The sequence below is a fragment of the Taeniopygia guttata genome, chromosome 1A (genome assembly GCF_048771995.1).
Source record: "Taeniopygia guttata chromosome 1A, bTaeGut7.mat, whole genome shotgun sequence".
NCBI classification, from domain to species: Eukaryota; Metazoa; Chordata; class Aves; order Passeriformes; family Estrildidae; genus Taeniopygia; species Taeniopygia guttata.
In genome coordinates, this window is record NC_133025.1 from 47,208,874 (window position 1) to 47,234,910 (window position 26,037).

Consider the following 26,037-nt stretch of genomic DNA (forward strand, 5'->3'; position numbering starts at 1 on the left):
TTAGTTCTTTTGTGCCATCCTTTCTAATTTCTCTCAAGTTTATATTATTCTTCTTCTGATTCACTGTTACTTGCTGCGTGAGCTTCTGATAATTTTTTCAGAAGTCTTCTGATGGGATTTTTGTAGGTAGACGAGTTGGTAAATCTTGAGCAGACTAAAAGTTTTCTGCTAAAACAGAGCTAGCATACAAAGAAAAGACTTCCCAATCTTTGTCTGAATGGCTTTATATAGCTACAAATATATTATAAATGATTGCAGTACTCTCATTCCTACATTAATCCAGAAATTAAAATTTTAATTCTAATGTTTGATTCCCATATATCATGGGAAAAGAAAAAAGGAAAAGAAACCTTCTTCAGGAATAGCTACATCATGATAAAGGATAACTTGCAATACCTCTGGATTCCTTGTCTAAAATTTGTTGAACTTGCTTTGAAATTTAAAGTTTAAAACAAAGCTATTTAAAATTATTCATAAATAATTTACGTTCTGTCTATAGATATTTCACAAAGCGCCTCATGCTTAACTCATGCTAGTAACCAGAACTCATGTTATTAAAAGGAATAAAATAAATTTCTTCTAGACAACACTTCCAAATTCTTTAGTGTCTCAAGGTACACTTAATCTAAATTGTATTTCAAAGCAAGAAGAAAATATACTGGACAATATTCTGGTTTTCACTTGCTGAAAGTAATCTTGCAAAGTTAGCCACTATTTTAGAGTATAAACTATGCCTCACTCTGTCTTTCCATTAAGATAAAGAAAGGTTGTTTTGAACTTCATTTTTCAAAGATACCTGTGGATTATAGCTGTTAAAACCCCTTGTCAGTATGTAGGAAATCCAGTACCATAATGGATGACAGTAGTACAGTTTTAAGGTTTAATTTTCAGTATAAGATGCATATTTTGGAATTTTTCTTCAGTTAGAGCCTGAAACCTGTAAAAAAATTGGGAAAACAGATTGTGCATGAAAATGGTATTTAGCAGTGAAAGATGAGCTAGGAGGAGGGAGATAAAAGACATAGGATGTTTTCTGGTTTTCTGTCTTCTGTTGTGTAGTGTATGTTCTAGGTTTGGTTTCCGTGAAATCAGTTAAAGCATGTGTAATGCCATGGTTAAAAAAGAAGGACGTGATGCATTTTAATTGGCTAGTGAGGTATGGAAATGACATGCCATTCATTTGAAAAATCCAGTTAATGCCACCTGCTTTTTGTTAGGTAAAATCCAAAATGTTATGTATTACTCCACACTTCACAGCTCTCAGATCATAAAGTAGTTCGCTGTGTGCCGTATACTTGTGGCATATTTGATGGTACAACTTTGATCAATTGTTTCGAAAAGCAGTTGAAACAGGAAGAGACTCCATCAGAAAATAAAGAAGGAGTAGAAGCAGCACAGACGAATTTTAACTTCCCTGAGGATGTCCTCTTTGGCTTGGAGGAAGACGAAGAGGATGCTAAGAGCATCAAAAACACCCACAAGCAGACTGGCTGGGCAGCTAACCTATTAAAACAGTGGCTGGCCAAAAATGGCAAGGATCCTAGCTTTGAATTGGTCCCAGTAAGTGAACTCAATGATATCCTAAGAGAGTTTTATTACACAATAAGAAATCATGATGGAAATACCTACAGTGTGGCAAGCTACAAGTCAATGCGTGCTGGCTTAAACCGGCATCTCAAAATGCCACCTTATAATCGTCAGATTTGCTTAATGAAGGACAAAGAGTTTGCCAGTGCGAACATGGTGTTCATGAGCGTGCTGAAGATGCTGCGCATGCAGGGAAAGGATGAGACTCACCACCATCCTCCTATAGCTGCTGAGGACTTGCGTAAGATTAAGCAATCTGGTGTGCTGGGTTTGCACAGTCCCCTGGCACTCGTCAACAAGGTGTGGTTTGATTTGCAGTTGCATTTTGCCAAGCGAGGGAGGGAAATTCTAAGAGATCTGGCTCCGGATGCATTTGTTGTTGAGAAGGACAAGAACGGACGTCGATATGCTATGTTTAGATATCCTGGCAAAGGCAAAAATGGAGAAGATCCTCAAAAAATGGGTAAAATGTATGATATGCCTGGGGACCCAAACTGTCCTGTATTTTCCTTGGAACTTTATTTGTCCAAGTTGCCTCCAGAACCCCCTGCATTTTACCTGCACCCTCTAAAGCTAACGTCAGAGCAAATGCAAGAACAGCCTGTTTGGTACAAAAGAGAGCCAATGGGTGTGAACTACCTGGGTACCATGATGCCCAGGATAAGTGTGGCAGCCAGACTCTCTCAGCGGTACACCAATCATTCTCTCCGAACTACCACCATCCAGCTACTCTGTGAAGCAGGACTGGGGCCTAGGGAAATAATGGCAGTGACAGGCCATCGCTCCGAGTCTGCAATTAGGCACTACTGGGGATCTGCAGAGGTTCGCTACAGGGCCTGGTCAGATATAATGGAAAATAATGCCCCCAGTTATCGATCTAGCAAGATCCCAAATGAAGTGATAAAAGAATCAGTATCTGGTGCATCCACCTCATCTGTAAAACATGCTGTTCTAGAACAAAACAAAATTTTATTCCCTACAAAATCTGTGGTGCCACCTGGCACTAACTCTGTGGCTTTAGTCCCTGAGGGACACCCAGCTATGAATTGCAAAAGCCCAGTCCTGTTGAACCACAGTTCGTCCAAAGTGTTTCTCCCCAACAGCATGACAAGTGGGAATCTAACTGCCAGTCCCCTTCAAGGCTGTTGTAGCAAACCTGTCTTTATAAAGCGTGTGATAAAACAAGAACCCATGACTTGATGCTTCTGTAATAGAACTGATTTCAGATTAATTGCTAAAATGGAAAAATTATCAGATTTGGCTTTTTACTTGGTCTACAAAGGAAATTCCTTATGGTCTTATCCAGCAAGAAATATCCTGTTCGCACTCAAGATGTGAGCTATGGAGCAGAAATTTAAACTGAGCAGGGCTTGGAGTTTGTGTGACTTTTTGTGGCAGCTGGGACTCTTTCAAGTGGCTGAGCAGTTACTTAAAAAACATTAAAGGGATATATTGATTTGCACTTAGCTGAAGATATGCTTTCTTCACTAAGAGTGTGGCTTTTATATTTTGTGAAGAGTGTTATTTATCGTACCATTTTGTGACTGCTGGCACTAATGTAGCATCTTACAAATCAAATACTTGATTACTGAAGAGCAGCAAGAAAGTAGAAGCTGAATGAAATAGACACAGATGCACTACAGATATATACGTGCACATGAAAACACCTGGAATTGCTTAACCGCTGTCACCCTCTGTTCAAATTGTTATCAGACCTACCAGAGGACCGTGCCTTTGTTTCCTTTTTTTTTTAAGCCTCCTTCTAAATTGATTTTCTCTGTGAGCTGCAGATTGCATTGCAGGTCTTTCCTTTTCCTATTTAGTATTTTTGGCTTAAGATTCCAGTCATTCTGTTCTCCAAGGGCACTATTGATACGTGTGGTGTTAAAATTGGAGTCTTTTTGGTTGTGCATGAAATGCAGAAAACATTCTCAAAAGAGCTGAAAACCATTTCTTGCTTAAATGCCAGGTTATTAGTGTTTGTGTTGTCTCTGTGCCTAACTTGTGAGAGGGAGGGGGTTTTTTTGTATTTCCTCTCACCAACCCCCCCTTCATTACATGTCACATCATCTTTGTACTTTAGTCTTTACCAGTATATATAATTCACAAGAAGTACATCTTGTTCTTCCCCACTGAACCAAATATTGTTTTTGGTTTTAACTTCTTCAGATCAGTAAACTGGTCCTGTCATTATCTTTTCCCTGGATTTTTACAGGTTAGAAATTATCAGCATAGTGGATGTGAATAATTTTCATCATAGATTCTGACAAGAGACCTTCCAGTAAATAAAAATATAAAACTGGTTATAGAATTACAGATTATGGTTGGTTCACTTTGGAAGAAGAAACAGTGTAGCATTTCAAACTGTTTTCCGTATATTAACAATGAAATAGAAATTGCTTTGTTCTTTTCAAATGTGTGTACACAGATGCATTTCACATGGTTTATCACACTAAGGACTTTACTTAAAGTGTTGATGTTGCTCAACAATAGACAAAATAGGGAAAAGTCCCATCTGAAATGACAAATTGACCATGATAAACTCTTAATTCTGTGGAGAACTTTCTTGCTAGGATAGGCTTTCAAATTTTGAATGAGATTTATCACTCTCTTATAGTGTAAGTTGATATAGACACTATGATAGTTTGCACAGAGGACTTGATGCCTGAATTTTGGCACTTTTATCTTGGCTGATAATATTTACTTGTGGCCTTGCATTGATTATTCATACTTAGTACGTCAGTTTTCCAAAGTGTTAGACCAACACAGTGCTCCATTTTCTAATGGATTATGAAAAAGGTTTTAAAAGCTCTTTAGTGATCTTAAACTCATCTATGGTTGACATAGTTGATCAGATGTAATTGTTAATGAGAAATTACTTCTACACAGTTCTGCTTCCTTAGTAGGAACGTTAATTCGTGACATAAATGACTAGAGGAAAGAAAGCATGGGTCACTTTGTCAAGCCTAAAGTAGATCAGTTAGAGATGGTCAAGAAAGTGATCCTTTCTAGTGGCAAGAAGAAAAATGAAAAAAACAAAGGGCAAACAGTTCTCAAAATATAGGAGAACTGTGCAGTAACTTATTCTAGTATCTTTTAGGGTAACATATAATTTGAAATTTTAGGGATTCATAGAATTAGTAACTCAGCAAAACTGGTAAAATTAATCTCAAAATTTAATCTAAATTTCCACCAGGATGGGTAGGCATTACTGCCCCCCCTAAACAAAATGTTTCCATCATTGTCTCAGGTAGTTGCTTCTTCCAGCATATTGACATTGAACAGAAACAAGAAAAGTGTGTTGCCAGATGATTCTGTGTTCCCTCTTGCTGCATGCTGTGGTCATACTGACCACATGCCCTGCTCTGGTTCTAACTGCATCTGGGTGACTTAGTGCAACAGCAAATTGCTGATGGCTTCATTCTTCAACACAAACCTAGCTGGTGATTAAAATAGAAAAAGGGACTCTCTTGGCCAGTCTTGGCATGTCTCTCATTCTTTCTGATGATCATTTGGCTTCTAACTTGATTTCCATTCTGTTGGCTTATAACTGGGTATTTTTGAATTCTCACTTGTTAAATTCTAATTCTGTTGGCACCAGCTATACAGTGTCCTCTTTCTACATTCAGTTTGAACCTGATATTTCAAAGCTACTGACTGCAGTACTAATACCTTGAACCAAATGCATGTTTTGCAGCTTTTGTAAGGTCAGTTTTGGCTATGAGCACAGTGATAAGGGGAGCCAAGTTTCAAGTCAGTGCTGTTCATGGCAGTACAGGTTATGTATGCTGTGTGAACATAAAGAGTTCTATCAAAATGGACATGAATTGTACTCCTCAGTTGCAGTATCAGCAGAGAACCTCAAAACAGCAGGATAACAGTTTTTGGTTTTTTTCCCATTATTTTTCTCCTATAAGTGAACCTGTTTGGTGAACCAACAGGTTAAATATAGTTTGTTTGTCTAAACTTAGATTTCTACTTTGGCTGCAAACTTAATGCAAAATCACCAATAATCATTTAAAATTCACTTTAAAAATTTAAATATAACAGATATTCTTTGAAAGAAGTTGATTTTCTATGATTCTTGAGTTTTCTAATTAGATCGTCTCCTAAAATAAGACTGTTTAATTTCAGTTGCTGAAAAATCCCTAAAAAGCAAAGCAACCAACCAAAAACACCCAACCAGAAAAACTGCAAAAAAAAAAAAAAAACCCAACACTTAGTCACTAAATTAATATTGACTGCTATGTTATTGATTAAATTCCATTTTCTTTGATGGAGATGACCCTGAAAACAGCAGAGAATGACTGGTTCCTTATATAATGCTTCATAAATTTAGGTATTTTGCATATAGTTTTCATAATTCAGATTTTATGCTAGTGTTGTGTATACAGAACTTGTTTTCCCTGTGTTTTCCTGTTAAGTTTGGAAATCTCAGCTGTTACTTTAAGGGGTACTCTAATTACTTTTTGTTTTTATGAGGTTGGCATGGTATCTTAAAGTATGTTAAATTTTCTTTGCTTATATGCACCTTCTCTATACCATGTGAAGAGCTCCACTGTGCACAGTGTTGAATACCCGAAGGCATTGGAAAGATGCTTTGAAATTGAATTTGTTCTTGTGGCTGTAGCCTAGTGCCTCTGGTTATCCTGAACTGAACTGCTTGTCAGTGGTTGCTAAAGTTTTCAGTATGCAGCTTGGATGTACAATTTTCTTGTATGACTGTTTCTTCTTTTCAGCCTTTCTCTCTGTTTCTTGTTCCAAAAGGAGTGGCTGCAGGGATGTGGAAGGGAACATATTACTACTTGTCTTAGTTTTTCATCTTCAGCTGTACACAGAAATTTAAGGGTTGTTATTTGGTCCCAGTCATTTTACCAATGGCCATTGCAGTGCCTCGGGTCCTTGAGATGCATTTCTGAAGACATGACAAGCACCTTTACTGCACTGGGGCAAATGTTATTGTTACAGAGGCAAAGGCATTTTTAATTATATAGCAAATCTTTAGAATGGTTTAAAAGTATTTTAGTATGAATCCCAGTTATAGATACAGGATTTATATATATTATATATAATATATAAATATAGCTACGGTATACTGAGAGAATCTATAAAAGCTGTTTTATTACACTGTAACATAAAGTAACAGTGAACAAATCTTAACAGGGTTTGATGTGTTGAAAACGTCTGGCATAAGTCAATCTTGAAGATATGTTTGCATTATATTTATTAAAACACCAGGTCAGATGAATAGTCAGTTTTTTCCTGTTCCCTACTTCATGTGCGACTTATCCTCTTAAGGAGCAAGTCATTTTTTAGTCTAAATTTCATCTGTGCATTTCATTTTACAGCTACTACTAGTTTATTAAGTAAAAGTCCACTATTGTCCTACTCATTTCCCATTGTTTCTGACATCCTTGATTTCTTTGGTTGAACTACAGTTTCATTTAAACTATTTTACTGACTATTGGAAATTCATTTGATAAAACATTAATAAAGTATATTTGTAACTCCTATCTCATTACTCTGCAATGTGTAACAAACTTTGTGGGTGTCTCTTAGAATATAATGTGAGCAAAGTGTATATGTCAGCTTACAATTTATAAGCAGCTATTAATTCTATGTTGTTGAAGCATTAGTTATGAATATGTTGCCTTGCATTTCATGGTTTTGTCACTCAAAATAAACATATATAGTTATATATGTAAAATAGGCTGCTTGACTTTTGTGTCTGACCCTGGGGTTATGTTCAGGCTGTTTAAAATGCCGCTAGCTCTCATCTGTGAGTTGGAACCTTTGCCTAAGACTAATCAGAAAACTAAATTATAAAGTTGTTAGCAAGACATCATGTAGCTGAATTGGATGGCCATTGTATGGAACACAGTTAAAGTAAATCCATTCTCATGTGACTTTTTAAGTGATTCTTCCCCTGCAACTGTATCTGTGTTGCTTAAACTACCCCCAGCTACTGAGAGCGGTTTTTAATGAGTAAATAAATATACTTGTATATTGTAGGCTCAGATTTGTCATTTGAGGCCAAAAAGTTTGGGAGAGATATTAAAACAAATCTCGCTGATTATGCCATTACTCCAGGCATGGATAACAGCTTTTAAAAGCTGCAGTAAACTAATCTGAAAAGTGTTATAAATATATTTACTGTTCAATAAGATGGCCAACACTTGCTCTTTGCACCAAAGAAATGAGAGTGTATATAATATGTAGGGGTTACTGTAACTGGTTATTCATTTTTTCCATGCTTGCATTGTTTTTGTTCTGTAGGAAGTGTAGCACAGTACCAGTTAAGGGTAAGGGGAATGGAGCACTCGTGAATGCAACACATAAAGTGTCTGTTAAAAATATTTTTGAGTATTACACAAATATGCAACCACATGCTATCAAAACATGTATTGCAACACTCTGAAATTTTGTTTGTGTGAACTTTGCTTGGTAAACTGCTTCCTTTATTACATTATCATTTTCATTTTATCTTGTTAATAGAAGACAAATATGTTTGGTACCTGGTTGAGTAGATTATCATTACATCTTTGGAAGGCTGGAATAATTACTTCAATTTTGTGGGAGTTACTGCTTTGGAAAAAATAACGGTTGAGGAGTCATAAATCTGACACTGAAACAGTCTGGCTGAAATAATCTCAAAAATGTATAAAAAAAAGTAATTTCCACAACTGCGTAAGCTGTGCTTGAAGTCTGTAATTTTGCATACAGATTACTCAAAATGAAATATTGACCTTATTATGCATACAAACACAATATTGCCCCTCTCTCTACATGTATTCCATTCCCAAGACATATTTTTAACATCACTCCCCATAATTTAAGATTGATTTTGCTATTATATAACGCCTTGGTGCGTCATGTATTATTGTGGTGGTGTGATGCTTCATTAATTGTCTGGTTTACAACCTCCAGATTTTTTTCTAGTTTGTTATAGTAGAAACTATTAATAAAATTGTCTGCACTGTGTCAGTGTGCCACATGTAATCTTCAGAATTTTGATCTTTACTACCCTGAAATTATTTTTTTACATTGCAATGTATTTTTTCATTGTTGCGGTTTTTCCCCTTAATTTTTTCACTTTTACGCACTGAAATGTTCCTTTATGAAAAGCAGGTGGCATTACAATCAATAACCTTGTTAATCTCTTTGTGATGAACTGAGCTGTGGCGTTATATAATACCAAAACTTTTTAAATCATGTACATCATATGTGAATAGAGAAGTGCATATTTAGAACTTTCTTCAAAGTACCAAGTTGTAGCTTTTGGTTTTTAATTTAGTCTAATACATGTGTATATTGTTGAGCTGTTCCATTTGAGCTTTAGAGGTTTCTTTCCCAGTTTTCTACAGTAGTTTCCTATTGCCTATATGTTCTGTGGTGTTTTAACTTTTTCTGTGGTGAATTTCACAATTGCAGTTATGGTGGGAGGTAACTTGCAATTCTCCAGAAAAAAGTCCTTCTCTTGGCCAGTTACACTATTCAAGGTTTTTTATTAAGTGACCCCGGGCAGCCAACAGGAGCTATCCAGAAGAAGTTAGGCTCTTTCAGCAGCCCACCCTAGAAGCTGCAGCTCTGCAGGGCAGCCTTTAAGCAGAGCTCTGTGGAACACTCCCTGTGGTTCTCAGAGACGCATTCCAGCTACCCCCAGCAGATGTACTCAATACACAGCACACTATGAAGTCCCCAGCCTCCCCAGCTAGATTCCCCTACTTCACCAACCATGCATTTCCCTCAAATGAAATTTAGGGGTACAGGAGAATCTTAAGTAAACTTGAAAAACCAAAAAGGTTGAATATTGTGTTTTCTGCCTAGAGGAGCACAGTGTAGGCAGGGTATCCCCAAACAAAACAGACTGCTCATTATGCCTGTCGTAAAGGTCAGGATTTTGACTAATTTGCAGCATCCACCTACTCTCATAAGAAGGAAGAGGAGTATCCATTTCTATATCATCGTGCTGGCACACACAGTTTTCAGATACTTGTAGATATCTCAAATTTGAGATTTCATTTGAGAATGAAAAGGAAATCCAGGAAGAACTGGCAAGTGGGTGTTAGAGGACTGGTCCATACTACTTCCCCATGGAGAAATGAAGCATCTTCATGATCTGAGAGAGCAACTCTATGACCTTATCCCAGATGTTGGCTGAGTTGATTTAATAAGCCTATTTAACTAACTCAGAATTTTAGCCTTACAGACACATCAAAATAAAGAAATGCATGCTGTGATGCTTGCTGACTTGGAAATTCAAACAACTTTCTCAATTGGCACAGTCAAGTAGGACTTCAAAACAGTTAACTGTCATACAGAGTATTTTTCTAAGGATTTTGATTTCCTTGCAGAAGAAATATTGAAAAGAAATTACTTCAGACTAATGTATTTTTTAGTGGGAAGAAATTAATAGCTTGATATTTGGTTTTCTTCTTTCTCTGGTTCCTTTTAAATCTCCCTCTCCATTTATCAGTTTGCTTTCTCCTGGCAGAGAGAGCCATGGTTCAAAATACATATTGTTGGCTGGGAAGATCATCCAGTTGGAATGAAATTCCTCTTGACTTTATGCTAATGAATTTATCATTGATTATTTTAATGTGCCATTTTCTTAAGATTCAAGTGGTTAAATCAGCTCATCGTACTAAGAAATCTGAAGCTAGAAAGTATTTTAAATAGCAGCCACTCAACAGAAGAATTCTGTGGTTAATAATTCTGAAATACATTTCTCTATGTATTGGAAAGATGAGTCCCTATAGAGTCCCTTCTATCACCTCTGAACATAAGTAGTTAGATATTTTGTACTTAAATTTGGTGTTGTATTTTATTAGCAGAATTTCATCAGAACTTAAGTAAAAAAGCATGGTAGCATCAGAACTTAAGTAAAAAAGAAATCAGGTTGTAATAATGGATAATAAAGAGAATTGTCATGTCAGGCACTCCAAATTCAGTGTCTGATAATTCAAGCAGCTTCTACTTGCATTTAGTACTCATACAACACATCTTTTTGCCTCTCCTCAGAGTCTTGCCTGTGTGAGGATTGCCTTTAGGACTTCCTTAAAGGCTTAGTTTTTCCCAAATGAAATGTCATAGAGCAGATAATCTCAATGCTTAGGCTTTGTGCATCTGTCACCATCTGACTGCACAGAAAAATCTCTAATATTCCTAGGGTATATCACGTCAGCATTTTTACAAACCACGCTGGTCTGGTAACTTACACTTTCTCCCATGTTAACTAGTCAGAGATTTTTGATAGCTATGGTGCCTTTGTAACTCTTTGTCTGTCCTAAGGAAACTTGCTGACTCTAATCTGTAAATCTGTAGCAGTTCAGTCCAACAATAAGTAATAATCTCTCTCCATAAAAGAACAACAAAAAGAAGAAACCTCAACTACTTTTTGTAGCAAGATTAAGGAAGTAGAAACTCATATAATTGTGATTGTTTCCCAGACAGTGTCTTTAAAATCACAGAAATATATAAGACTTCCCCCATATTTTTCTCATCACCTGAGGGAAAATGTTAGTGATCTCTGCAGTCTGACCATTCAAGGGACAGCAGTTGATCTAGAAGATAAATCCGGGTTGCTGGTCTTCTAGGGTTTTTTGTTAAAACGTATAACCTGGGCAATAGTTTAAAAGATCTCCTTATGCTCTCTAAAGGGAAGATTAAAAGTAGGTTTGTATGTAGAATAATGAATCCTAAAATTTGTCATTATGGATGAGAATACAGTAATGAAATTACTGGATACAGTTGGAGTTTTCTGATGGCTTTTGATGTGTTTTGTAAGCATACAAGTTCCAGTGTAGCTTTCCCTTTTTCTTAATGTGAAGTCAGTGTCTTTATAAGTACAGAGGCAAATCTGTCTCAAGATAAGTCATGCATTGGTTCTGATGACTGCTCTGTCGGAAAGTTAGATCGCTGCAGAGGAAAGGACAGATTACAACCAGATGAAAATGTTAGGAGTCATAGTTGAAATATAATTTATAACAGCAAATTGTTATGCATTTACCTGTAAAACAGCAATATGCTATGTATTCATCAGGGGTTTTTACTCCTTACTTACAAAGCTGAAAATACTTTAATACTTATTACTGCAATACAGTCATTTGGTTACTGCCCATTTTTTGGAGTCCTGGGATATTTGTCTGATATTACCTTCTCTTGCTCATTTCATCAGTTTATTTCTAATAAGTATCAATTCTGAGACCTCTCCTGAATGTTTGATGTGTCCCTTTTCCACCTGTGTTCCCTGGATTTGCTTTTGCAAAACAAAGGAGTTTTGTCTTTCAGAGCGGGAAGTTCACAGGAGGTGAATCAGGAGGTGTCATTGATCTTACACTTGATGAAGAGGATGACAGCTGCTCTCAAGGTAGGTGAAAAATACTTTCCTAGCTGCAGGGATAATTGAGCTAAAAGTGTTATTTCAATCTGTGAATGGCAGAAAGGAATAAACTTCTGTTTCTGCTTAGTGTATTTTTGTTTTGGTGTTTCAGTTAGATAGGACTCTTGTTTAAAAAATTATGTTAGGTGTTCAAGAAAAGGAATTTTGCTTACAATCTTAAATATTTTTACTATTCCATAGCAATACTATATAACATTAGTGCTATCTGTGCTTAAGTACCTCAGGCTTGGGGAGTAATTTGAGATGCTTGTGTTCTTGATGATCTTTTCAAAAGCTCTTATAGATGTATTTACTTTTTCTGTTTACTGATTATAATTAAAGGCCTTTTAATTCTACTGTTGATATTTAGGCATTAGAGTATTACGGCTTCTAATCTTTTGTTTAACTAATACTTTGTGTGCAAGAGTTTAAAGACCAAATGCAAACTGTTGTTTGCTTTAGGACTATATGCCAAGAGCAGAGTAAATATAGTTGTGCTCTTATGTACTTTGGCAGTTTGGATGCACTTCATCATTTAAAAGAGCACATTTCTTTTTATATAAATCTTGTGTAAATGTAGGCCAGTCTAATTATAGTTAGCATTGGATTAGTGAAGAATGATAGTACTTCACAGAAGTAATGAGTCTCTACTTAAGACCATGTATTGTGCTGTCATTCCCATTGGAAAAGAAAAATTATATTCCTACTATTGGAGGTAAAATTTTCATTCTGTCTGGTCTCTAAATGCCTGTCCCTGTGCTGCATTCTGAAGTCCAGCCACCAGGAAGTTTGATTCATCTGGACAACCTTGATAGTTATTTCTCTAGCTTGTGCATTCGAGTTCTACACAAACATTCTTAATAGCTTGACTTGCTTTGCGTTTGTCTTACACAAATGTAGAAAAACATTTTGGCATGTGGTAGCATTTCTTCCAGTGAGAAAGAAATCATAGAGTTATAGAATGGTTTGGGTTGGAAAGGATCTTTAAGGTGATCTCATTCCAGCTCCCCTGCCATGGGCAGGGACACTACCCACTAGACCATGTTGCTCAAAGCCCCATACAGCCTGGCCTTGAACAGTTCCATGTGATGTTATCACCAAAAAGGGAGGTGTGAGGTATACAAGTGTTAGGGAAGCGTGATGCAATTCAGATAGCTGACTGTCTGCTTTTCTTATCAGTAAAGGATATGTGGTGCGCTTTGAATTGAGTATGAGCCAACAGTGTGTTCTCATTTCAATTTAAGCATTCCCCCAAACTGGCACTGGTGGAATCACAGCTGAAATAGGGTGTCCAGTTTTGGCTCCCTTTTCTTCAAGCTCAGAAGAATTTTGGTAGCACTGGAGAGGCCCCCACTGATGGGATCAGGATGGTGAAGGCCTGGAGTGCATGACCTGTCAGACGAGATCAGACCAGGGCATGTTTGGCAAAGAGCTAAGCAAGAGCTCCTTGGAGGATAGTTAGAAAAATGAGAGAGCATAACCATCTTCAGCAGTCCCAAGCGATACATTAAGGGGCTGTGGCCATGAACTACAAGTTCAAGAAGTTCAAGTTCAGCTTGAGGAGGAAAGAAGTCAGCATAGTGCTGCACAGAGGGATGGTAGAAACTGTCCTCTTGAATGTTTTTGAGATTTAGCAGGGCAAAACCACAGATCATTTGAATAAGTTGCTATTGACAGTCCAGCTTCAACAAGAAATTGGACGACGAGAGGTCCTTTTCAGCCAGGATTTTGACTTGACAACCTGAGTGGCAGAATAGCTGAGACAATCAAGTTTTTATCACTGTCAATCTCTTCTGAGGGTTAGTTCTCAAAGAGATAAAAAGGTGGTTGCCTTGGGACTGTGCAAGCCTGTCAGGCAAGGTTAACCTCCCCAGTCCCTATTTAATATTTCGTAAAAGACACCCAGCAGATAGATTAAAATGGATTTGTGGTATATTTTAAAGTAGCATGTCACAGTATTGTAATCTATTTCAGCTAATATTTTTCTATCTTAAAATTTTCTGAAAATAACATTTTCCAAAGACCTTTTTTCTTCCTAATTGCATTAAGTAGATGCTGACCTCACAAATGCCATAAAAGATCAATACCACAGTTGCATGTACAATTTTAAGACTGCTTCTGTAGGTAGGAGTACTACAGAGTCATAGCTGTATTGCAGCTTAATACTTCCTTAGTTTCTTTGTTGGGGCTTGAGCCAGTATCTTAAAAATTTATGTTGTGGCATATTCTGAGATTCTTTCCCCTTAGTTGTCAGGTCTCATAATACTGTCCTTCCATTAGGAGGAAGGTTAGTGCAATACTTTTGTGCTGGATTAGCTCCCATGTGTCTCTTCCCTGTGAAGAAGAAACCAATGCAGATTAGTTCCTATTTAGAATTTGTATGAGAAGTCAGTGCTTTTTTCTATACACTGTAGAAATATAGGAAACCGTAATAAAAGCTTGCGTTTCACCATGCAGCGAAAACACAGCACTAGGATTTTGGAGCAAGTTTCTCTGGAATGTGTTCTGATAAAAACTTCAAGGTTAAACAGAGGAAGAGTATACTTGTAATCAGCTTTTGCATGATCATAAACAGCTATATACCTTTGGCCAAATATTTTTTCCGCTGTACTTCGTTTACAGCAAATGTGGAGCAGGTTTTATTTTCTCCTAGATTTATACAACCTCAGGATAGAAAATACTTTCAGCATTATGATGTTTCCTGCAGAAATATTAGCTCAATACTAATTCAAATCGAAGATCAACACTTACACAATGTTGTTGGGAACACTCAGTTCCTGATTATGTTCTTTAAAACATTGTCACCCACATAAAAAGTAAACCTAATTCTGCTACTTGTAGAAGGTATTTAAATAGATCTTAATATCTGCTAATATGTAATAACACCTTCTGATCTGTGCAAAAATTATGAATGAAAAGGGTATATAATTTATGAGAAACTATGTTAAGAGTAATCTAGATACTTTTCTGTCTGCAAGTATCTTGCAATACTTGCACTTTGGACTTTGCTGGCCTTTTTATAAAAGGATCATCAAATTATTTTGTATGAATATTGAAACAATTAATAGATTTAGTATAAAATGGGTCTGTAGTCAAAGAAAGATATGTAAATTACTCTTAAATTAAAAAATATATGTTCTGCTTTTAAATTATTTTGTATGAAAAATCATTAAATACATAATCAGTTTTTTTATTTTAGAAGATGTTTTATCTGCTTAACAAATCTGTAGTTCTCTGTATAACTTTTTCTTATTCTTGAACATGCCTGTGGCATGCTTAGTGTTCTGTAATCCACCTATACCAGTTCTGAAGTAGAACACTGTTCAAAACTCCTTTGTGCTATAACTTCAGTGTTATAGACTGCTTCTGGCATGGAAATTAGTCCCTCTTCTGTTTTGTGTATTAGAGTAGGAGTTTTGCTTGCACTTCCAGTAGTAACAATTTCCATTTTATGCGTATTTCCATAAATCACACTTTTCTGTCTCTTCTGGGTCCACATTTGTTGTGAATATGATGCTGTGTTCATTTAGTATTGGAAACTGTTCCATAATGACTCCTAACCTTAGTCCTGTGCTTACCCAGTCTTCCTTGCTGTTTTTTTTTTACTTAAATAGCCTTTGCAGCTTGTTTCCATTCATTTAATGAAGTTCTAATTAGTTGTCTGTCATCATTTCCTGTGGGTGGTGCAATGCTGACCTAGTTTCCAGTCACTGGAATGTCAGCAAAGCTCTTCTTGATTTGTCAAGGGTAAATGACCTTGCTCTGTGTGAAATTAAAAGCAAAAGCAAAACTGGGAAAGCTCTCACATTTGTTCAGACTGTCATATTTCCTTGAACCACATTTACAGAAGTAGGCTGTAAAAGTTTTTGCTTGTTGGATTGTAAGTGCATCTTCTAAGTCATGACTAAGAATGCACTGACATCATTGAAATTATTCAGTGATAGTTGAGATGTGCATCAGTCTCTAAATATTTGAAGTAAACAGATGTATACATCTCTGTAGGAATCTCCAAATTTGCAGTCAAGTAGTTTGTTGAACACTGGGAAATCTCTCATAATCGTGGACAATAAAAGAAGTTTGGACCAATCACAAGGCCTGTTAGTTGATCAAAGAGCAGGAAGGAACTTATTTTTTTTTCAAAATAAGCATCCCTTCACTGCTTCTTTTATGGACTTTGGGGAAAAACAAACCAAACAAAACACAGCATATTTTCATCCAATGGCTTCAGTGAAGTAGCATGGCTGTTAAGTTTACAGAAAGACAGCATGGGCTGCAATTCATAATGTGTTTTATTCTTGAGGTCTGGAATTTGGGAATATGGTCTGGGGGTGATTATGCTGGTGCTGGGTTGATGGTTGGACTAGATCATCTTTAAGCTCTCTTCCAACCTTAATGATTCTGCGATTCTGTAACTGTGTCTCATAGAATTATACAGCAGTTTGTGAAGGGTACTGCTACTTCAAGCTGTTAGCAGCTAGTGTTAAACACAGCTCAGTGAGACCATCAAAATAGTCTCAAACTGCTAAAAACCCCAACACTTTGAGCTATGCTGGCATTAACCCTGTTCTTAATGCTCCGAAATCCAGTTGGTATACTTAATTGAACATTTTAAATGCGGTGCTCACTATATTGTTATGTTTTCTCAAGAGTAAAATGAGTATTTACATATTTTAATTTTTATATTCTATGCTTTTTTACTAAATTAGCAGCTGATGTATGTACAGTTTAATTAGGGTGTCAGTCCTTAAAATCTATTAATTTTTCTTGTGTTTTTTAGTTCTTCAGGAGTGCCTCCTCTGCCCATTACTGCTTTAATGTCCAGATGAAAGCTTCTCAATTTTTCTTTATTCAATTTGTGTAAAGTCTTGATTAGATACAGACTTGCACTCTAATGAATATTTTATGTAGTTACAAATAAACTAAAGCAGGAAAAAGTATTGCTTTGTAAACTACTGATACAGGCAATATTTGTCAGTATCGCAAGTCATTAAGGAGGGTGCCAATGTGATAAAACAAATTTTCTTTTTAACGTTTTCTATAAATAATAGAACTATTTCCCTCTTTTAAAGTAAATACTGTGAAAATTCAAAATAGCAGCAAGAGGACTGACTGACAGATTGAAAGGAAAGAGTCAGCAAATAAAAATATGTAAATATCAAAGGTAGACAAAACTTATTTAGGGAAGAAAATTTGAGTACTGTAGTGCTCAGGCCTTTAAAGGTTTTAAGATTTTTTTTTTTTTTAATAACTTCTAAAGACTTTGGCACAGTGTTCCCTGGAATTCAGGCTTCCAAATTGCTCTGAAACATGCAGACTTCATGATAATAGAATAAAACATAGTGGAGAGTGTCTGGGCAGGGGAAATTGCAGTGATGAAAGTGAGGAGAATTAAATGAGTTTTCTGTAAATTTGTTTGCATAAGCAAAAAAGTTCAGAGAAATATCATGGTTCTAATATCCTCACCAGTCTGTAAATGGGAGAGGGAGGAAAGGATTTTAAATTCTGTGATGCTTGGATCTGTGATTCAGAAATGAAAATTTCTGTTTGCTGTTGTCTATATCTTTTGTTCGTTTTAAAGCAGATGGCAAGAAGCAGAAGCAGAACCAGAGCCAGGCACCTGTGACAGGACTGAGCATACCCACCCAGCCCTTAACTCGACCCATGCAGCCTTTGCCACCTTTGCAGCCAAGCCCTGTGCAGCAGCCAGGTGTGCCAACAAGTGGCCCTTCCCAGACCACCATCCATGTATTACCCACAGGTAACTTCATATGATGTCACTGTGTGAGTGCAATAGCTGCTTTTTTCCTTGAATTAGACTGCTGGGTGCTCTGCATTTTGCTAATCTTTTAAAGCAAATATTCAAAATGTTTGAGTCACTTCATAATATTTTATTCCAGTCAGTTTCCCATAACATTTTTTCTTTTAAACTGATAAAGGGGAAAGATAGTACTATTGATTTGGAAAGAAGTCAGGATCAATTTAATTGCATGGAGAGGAAGAAATCCTGCTAAGGATAGTCATGGAAATTATTAAATATACTATTGTTTGTAAAAGTGAAGGAGAAGAAACCTGTACCTTCTTTAAGTAATGGGGGAAAAAAACATTATCAGCATCACTCCTACGTCTGTCCCTTGGAAGTTAATTCTTTTGGTAGAGGGAATGGCAAGGCTGACATTGAAGTTCTAGCCCTAGTTAAATATTACTTTGTAGTGTGATTATGTTTTCCCTTTTCTAAAGAAATATAGATCCTCTTTTTTTTCTTTCTTTTATTCTTTTTCTGTATATGATTGCTGAAGATGAGTTGGCATTGCAATTGTTGTATGACTGCTGTGTTCTGCAGACTCTTTGATGGATTTTATATTCTTCTGTTCTTACACGTAAGACCTTTGCAGGGAGTGGGGGAGATATTATATTTATCTTTTCTGTTAGGAAGCTGTATATATATTGACTTGAATATTTCAGGTGAAAATACTGTTTAGGTTGTTTTCACTTTTCTTGCAGTACGCAAAGCAGACAAACAGTTTTTATTTTACATGGCTCAGATGAGTCAGTTTTCCAAAGGAGATGTGTACTCTAGAATAGGCATATGGCTTTGAGTCATGGAATTCAGGTTTAGGGTGTGTCTTTTTTTCAGCTTCGACAACAGTGAATGTAACTCATCGGCCTGTGGCTCCAGCTAACCCCAAGCTTCCTATCCCAAGAACCCCTGCTAACCATCAGGTGGTTTATACCACTATTCCTGCACCACCACCTCAGAATCCTGTAAGAGGAGCTGTCATGACCAGCCCAGGCTTAAGGCCAGTCACCCCACAGACTGGAGGTAAGGGATGATTCCTTCCATTCTTACCAGGACACAACTTGGTATATTCTATCTGACAGATGTGGCATTTAGGTTTTTGATTTGGGTGTGTTGTTTGGTCTTTTTGCAATACTGGCACTGTTCTGACAAAGATACAGTCCTTCATCAGTCATCTTGAGGAGTCTGTCTGAAATTTGGCTTCATGCAGCTGAACCAAGGAGTTGGTCTTCCAGTGTTCTGTTTAGCTGCCTGTAAGTATTGAATACTCACAGTGTTCCTTGTGCTCCTTGCAGGTGTGACCGTGCGAATGCCGCAGACGACCTACGTGGTGAACAACGGGCTAGCTCTGGGCTCTGGAGCTCCTCAGCTCACAGTGCACCATCGACCGCCGCCACAAGTGAACACTGTGAGTGGAGCTTTCCAATCACCTGGTGCAATGTAGAGCTTTGTCTCTGCACTGGGACTCTCAGGCTGCTCTTAGTGTGAGCTGCAGAGCAAGGTGAAATGCCTTGTTGACACTTCACAGCTAGTTTTGTGCATGGCACCACTCAGTCACCTACAGCAGACTCCTGCCCAGAACGGTAAAAGCTGTGCAATCTGTTAGCTCACCCTGGCCTTCTCCAAATTACCAAGAGAACATACTGAAAATTAGTGCATGAGTTGTCTGCAGGAGACTCATGGAGTCAAGGGTACAGAAGAGCTGCCAGTAGACTGTTTTGTCATGGTTTGGCTATGAATTGCATGACCAGTTTTTAGTACAGCTGTTTGCAAAACCCAGGAGAACAAGGTACAGACCAAATCTCCAAGGTTGCAAACTCCCCAACCCCAGAGGTTTTTAGTCAGCATTGAGGGTGATTACTTCTGCATCACCTAAAACCCCTTTTAGTTAGAATTTGAGAATTTTCTCTGACTCTCTGATTTAATTTCATTTCAAATATATTGCCTGTACACTCACTGTTGGGCAGTCACATTGCTTACGGTGTCCTGAAATGGTTAACTATATTGTCAAGAAGGTGGTTTACCATCCTTTCAGTCTAGACACAATCAACTCAATGCACTCTTCAGTGATAAAAAATGAGAATGAAGCAAACATCACACAGAACACTTAAGATGCCAAAAACTACCTCAGATTCCAACCTGAAAGATCTCAGGCTTGCATCACTGTAACCACATTCCTAAACTCATCTTAACCAAAATAAATTAGAGACCTAAGACTGTTTTTGCAGTATAAAAAAGAAATATTACTGGAAAGGCACATTTGTACCCTTATTTCAAAAATTTCTGGAAAGTGAGGCCTAGCTTTTGTGATCAGTTTAAGGTGATAGAATCTATGTGGCATCATTACCCTGGCTTACTTTTGTGACTGAATACCTGTCTGTAGAAAAGATGAGTTGTCAGCTTAATGCCCTGCCTGGGGTGTCAGGTAACATGGGAACAGCAGCTCAAACGTAGATGGTTTCAAAGTCATTGTGAACCTGCTTGCCCAGTCCTGGTAAAGGGCACAGTGTCGAGTTCATCCCCTCCTGGCTGGGAAGCAAAGAAGATACAGGGAAATTACTGTGGCAATGATCATTTGCACAACTAGGGATTTCTGTAAGAATAACGTAAGAATTTATGGCATCCTTGTTCCCACCGTTTCCCTGTTTGTAGCTGCTGCCTTGCCTCTGCAGGGGACAGGGACATTGAGTTGTGATGGCTGGGTGACTGCAGGCTCATCTGCTTCCAGTTACCTGGGGAATGATGAATTAAAGCCTCCTTCCATTGCTGTAGATTCTGACCTTTCCCTTATTGTTCTTATGCTGCTTAGGAGCCACCACGCCCCATACATCCCGCCCCACTTCCAGAGGCACCACAGCCACCACGTCTGCCCCCTGAAGCTGCCAACACTTCTCCACCTCAGAAGCCACAGCTGAAGCTGGCCCGGGTACAGAGCCAGAATGGGATTGTACTGTCGTGGAGCGTGATGGAGGTGGACCGGAGCTGTGCCACTGTGGACAGTTACCACCTGTATGCCTACCACGAGGACCCCAGTGCCACCATGCCCTCGCAGTGGAAGAAGATCGGGGAGGTGAAGGCGCTGCCGCTGCCCATGGCGTGCACTCTGACACAGTTCGTGTCTGGCAGCAAATACTACTTTGCAGTCCGGGCTAAGGATGTCTATGGACGCTTTGGACCCTTCTGTGACCCGCAGTCCACAGACGTGATCTCTTCCCAGAGCAGTTAAACTAGAGCTCTCTGGACCCTTTAAACCTGTCCTGCTATGAAAAATTGCCCCAGTTGTGGGAGGAGTTGATCCCATGCATGTAATTCACCTTTAAATCCATTCTGCAGGATTATTTTAGACAGTTGTGTGATACACACTACATGCACTCAGAACCAAAAGAAAAATAAAGCCTGACCTGCAGCAAGGGAGCCTGTTTTTTCTAAATATTTCATTTCATTGGCCATTTGAAAATTTTGTTTTTTCCTTCCATGATGGGTGTTTGGCCTAGATCCCTACTATCCTTTATCCAAGAGATCCTGAATGCCTGGGATTCTGCTTCAGAGTGGAAACAAAATAGTAAATTGCAGTTTGTCTGAAGTAAAACATACACATATGTAATGTCTATTGAGACACCAACACAAGGGCAAAAACGATCTGCCCCCCCCATCATTCTGTAAGCAGACTGTGACATGAAGGGTGATTCAAACCCTCACTCTTTGTACTGGAGGCTTGAGTGGTCTGGTCTTACCTTACAAACTGTAATAAGCTATCTGAGGGGAGGGAAGGAAACTTGAGTCTGGCCAGGAACCTGTGTAAATTTGGAGGTGGTGGGAAAAAAATAATAAATCACCCCACAACCTCCTACCTCTTCCAAGTAAAAATGCTCCTGTATTTTCACTATCCTCCTCTACTCACCCTGGAAGCATTCCCAGATCTGAAACTGGATTGTAAAGACTCCATTCACAACTCTATAGTTCTGACAATTTTCCTGTTTCTCCCCTCATACATCCAGCCCTATTTTTTAGATTTATTTTGTGCCTTAAAGAATAATTTCAGAAATAAAATGTAGCCAGATACCTTGTCCTGTTCTTTTATTTGCTTGGAGCTATTTTTCCTTTTACCCTTCTAGTCTTTTATCAGTGCTTCTAGTTTTCTAGGCCTGTAGTAATTGCTATTTATGTAAAGACAAGAAAGTGCAACATCTGATGGTGAATTTGTTCTTATCTGCAGTATCACACAACCCTTTCCTTACTGTAATTCCTGAATAGTTGTTTTTGTCCTGTCAAGAATATTGAGCATCTAGACATTATTTTCCTCCCAGAGCCTTTTTTGGTTCTTTTGGGAAAGCTGCAATTCAGCCAAAGAAGAAATCCTCATGGTGTGGTGCCATGAAAGCTTCTACCTGTTTGCAATCGTTTGGACACTCAGTGAGTACAAAAGGAGGAGCTGGCTTCAGTGTGCTTCTCTCCCCCATCACCTGCCTGCCTCTGCAGAAAGCAGACATAGCCAAGGGGGTTTAGAAACTGTTTTAGACACTGGCCTAAACCTTGTCAACGATTGCAAATGTCAATAGAGGCTTTCATGATGCTTCTGAGCTGAGAAAAGAAATTGGTGGATGTCCCCCGCTGTCATGGACGTGTTAAAATTGCTTTTTGCAGAACAAAATTGTAACACACCTGGTCAACAAAGTAAATGCAAGGATTGAATATTGGCGATTTTCAGTTGCATTCCTAACCAATAGAACTAAACAGTAGGTTTAGAGGGGGAAGATTTTTTTTAATCCACTTCACCATATAGCAAAGCTGCAGACTATGACATTTTTTCATTTCAGTGCTCTCTTTCTCAAAACCAGCATGTTGAAATGTGAAGCAAGATTTGAAGAAGTATCAGAGAAGTTAAATCCCCAAACAGGGCTGATGAAATACGCTTAGAGATTATGGGTTCTGTAGCTGTTCCTTTGTTTAGAACCTTAACAGTGAAAGAAATGGCACTGTAGACCTCTGTCTGGTTTACTGCACTACATGTAGCTAGGAGTGTCACTTCTCTCAGGTGAGTTATGGATATTCTCTGTATGGAAACTTGCACTTAAAAGTTGATTTTGGCAAGCAAAAATTCTGGCGAAATCCAAGTATCCTCAGAGAAGGTTCACACTGGATGAACAATGTGTAACCTTTCCTTTGAACTGCAGTTATCCCTGTATTTATGGTCCTATTATCAAAAATTCCTTGAATTTTTCTGTGTTTAAGTAAATGTTTTGTTTGCTTATTTTAAAGAATAATTACTTAAAAATGCATTTAGTCTGTTTGTGGAAATAGACTAAATTTGGGTCCTTATAAAAACAGTTCTGTAATAGAGATTAGAACAGTTATTTCCAGTTGATGGCTGTCAATTCCTTGGGCAATTTTTTGTTAATGTACCAAAGAGCCTTTGGTTGTATCAGTAGTATAAAATTTTACAGTTTGAAAGTTAAAATAAACATGAGGATACAACAGCACTTCATTTATTTAATTGTGATTCCAGCCCAAACTACACCTGAGCTTTGTTACAGCTTGAGCTTCCATTTAGATAGCCCTTGTTAGGTTTGTCTCCTTTGGGATAGGCAGGGGGAGCAAGTCCTGCATTAGAGTATTTTCTTTCCTCCTGTGGAATTATTAATAGGGATGGTGTGTCATTCTATTTGGAGGTTTTGTGGGCTGCATCATTACAGAAAGAAGACTCATTTACTAAAGATATAGTTCTTCACTGAACTGACTGTAAAAATTGGCTTCTGTCTTAACAGATCCGTTTCTGGTCTGTATGGCAGCAGTTCTGGGTTTCTGGTAGGATTTTGTGAGACACCCTTGTTGATCAAAGACATTGCAGCTATGGGGAGAACGATCACTTCCTTGTTTCATCCCAGCAGGGCTGTTAAAGGTTGGATTTCAGTATCTTGAGCAAGTACTGGTGGAGAAGTATGTGATAAAGCACAGCTTGACTTTGCGATGCCTGGCTTGGTATGGAGGCCTCCAAGGGAGCTGGTCCCTAAATCACTGATGCCCAAAGAGAAAAGTATGCCAGTTTTATGCAGTCACTGTCACTGTGGAGCAGACCTCTGCAGTGAGTTTGCTGACAAACACAAGTAGTGCTTAATTCCTTACCTCATGGCAGTTATTCCCATGTAGTTTAGTGGTTGATGGTTTTATTATCCTTTACCTCCCAGAAAGATTAAAAGTATTGAGAAGCTTTCTGCTAGCAACAATCAACCAGAAACAATTTGTTTCAGTTACAGACTTTATTTGAAAGTATTACTAAACTATTTGGCAACATTCAGTATAGGTGTGTTAATACTGTCCTTCTAGACTGGTCTCTTCATTAATGAAAAGTATCAATCACTGAAGCCTTCCAATAATCCACTTTTAAATACACTAAAAATTTCTATATGGCTTTTAAGTGAAGCGTTGAGTTTGGTTTCTTCTCTGCACTTAATGTAAATTTTTCCATCTTCAAATAGCTTGGTATAAAGTTGTTGCTGACTATCTGAATTCTGTGATTCTGTGTTTTGCTGCTGCCTCTGGCTACATGACATTTCAGCAGTACTGCCTTGGACTGAGCTGCCAGTGTTCTAGCAAACACAGCATTGACTACAGCTGCGTTTTCCATCCTCATTTACTCGCTGGTGTGTTATAGGTTTGAATTGTTTTCTCTGTGTTTGATACAAGGGCATCTGGATGTCCAGGTTGAAAGTAATTTGAGTTAGTTCATCTACTCGGAGAGGAGCCCTGCTGGGGAGTGCTGATGGCAAAATGATGTGCTGCATTTCTCCTAGTTACAGCTTCAGTGGCCTCTTATATTGCAGTATGGCTAAAAAACTACTGGATACAAAAACATAAATGCTAGGAGGGGGCAGACTGCAGGTATGGCATCTGTACTGTATCCAGTGACAGCTTCAGAAAACACAAGGATGCAGATCTCTCAGTCTGTAATTATCTCCATGCTCTGAGCAGCTTCTCTATGCGTTGGTCTGACATTGCTCCTTGGAATTGTTTGTGCTGCCCCTGGCCTTGTTACCTGAGCACAAGCACTGTGACACCCATTCCCAAGGTTTTTAGCACAAGGCTGGAAACACTCATGGTGTTCTCCCTGTAAATTTAAGGGGTCTTACCCTGCTTCCTTTGAAAACAAAGGCAAAACCCCTCAGTCTTCACTGGGACCATGACTCATCTCAGTAGTAGGATCTGAACATCATTTCAGTTCTTCCTTGATGCTGTTAGTCTTAAATGTATAGTAAATAAAACCTGATATTACAAAGGGATGGGTCACATCTGTTCCTGTTGCCAAGACAGCCATTTCCCAGGATGAGTATTGCATACACTGTACAAAATCAAGCTGTGATTCTGCCTTCTGTATACACCCTTTGAGTATTCTTCTTTTGTCAAAAATATCTATGCAGATATTTTAAATAGAAGCTTGATATATTAAATATATATTTTTTTAATTTGTTGATTTGGGTAGGGGTGGGCATTGTATGAAAACACTGGAGGGAGAAGAGATTAAACGACACTAAGCCAGCCCTGCCATGCAAATCTATTCCCTTCCAAACACCTTCTGAGAGGAGAAGGAAAAAATTAAGGATAGCTAGGAGAAAGCAAATCAATGAATTTTCCTTTTCATCCCTTTTAAGTTAAAAAGGTGTCTTTCTTTGTCATTATGCAGGCTGAGCATTCTTTTCTTCTTTTATATACATATGCCTATATATACATATGTACAGATATGTGTGTGTGTGTATATATATATATACATATATATACACATATATATTTGTACTGCTATCTTAAACTAATAGGGTGTAGCTGTAAATAAGATAGCTGAGTAGTAGTTGTTCAGGGATTCCTGTCTAGTAATTTATTGGTTATCAAAAGTCAAATGTGCAAAATCCTTTGTTGAAAAATTCCAAATCTGATTTCTTGTTTTGTTTTGCAGCTGGACTTGTAAATACAAAATAAAAAATGTAAGACTGATTCAATTTCCAGTTTAAACTGGGCAGGTGCCAGCTTTCCCCATTTTTGTATGTACTGTAGATTAGTTGGTGTCTGTGTTAACTGTTAGTGGGGTTTTGTCTGACAAGCCTGGAATTTATACTTTGAAATAAAACTCTTGGGTTTTTAACATTTTGAGTCATCTGTGCTTAGTTCCTGACACCACAGGAGGTAACTCTCAAAAAAGAGCCCAGATCCTCCTCCTCCTCTTCAGAGGTGTTGCAACCTTGCTCAGCCAACATTGAGCTGCAAGAGTTTGGCTCTTGGTCAT

At 38.0% G+C, this 26,037-nt stretch overlaps 1 protein-coding gene across 19 annotated transcripts in view; it reads left to right on the plus strand.

Annotated features, from left to right (window-relative positions):
* Nucleotides 1-25,896, plus strand: part of ATF7IP (activating transcription factor 7 interacting protein) — a 76,622-nt gene extending 50,726 nt beyond the window's left edge. For 12 of the 19 annotated variants that reach the window (XM_030262852.4, XM_072923326.1, XM_030262851.4 and 9 more), the window contains one exon: nucleotides 1,342-7,294. In XM_030262852.4, the coding sequence (XP_030118712.3) occupies nucleotides 1,342-2,787 (1,446 nt within the window). In that variant the 3' untranslated portion in view covers nucleotides 2,788-7,294. Of the gene's footprint in view, nucleotides 1-1,341; nucleotides 7,295-11,877; nucleotides 11,957-17,546; nucleotides 17,727-18,602; nucleotides 18,789-19,060; nucleotides 19,174-20,574 lie in introns of those variants that run through there. The other 7 variants (XM_012569111.5, XM_030262857.4, XM_030262858.4 and 4 more) reach the window with 3 other exon arrangements.
* Nucleotides 25,897-26,037: the final 141 nt, after the last annotated feature.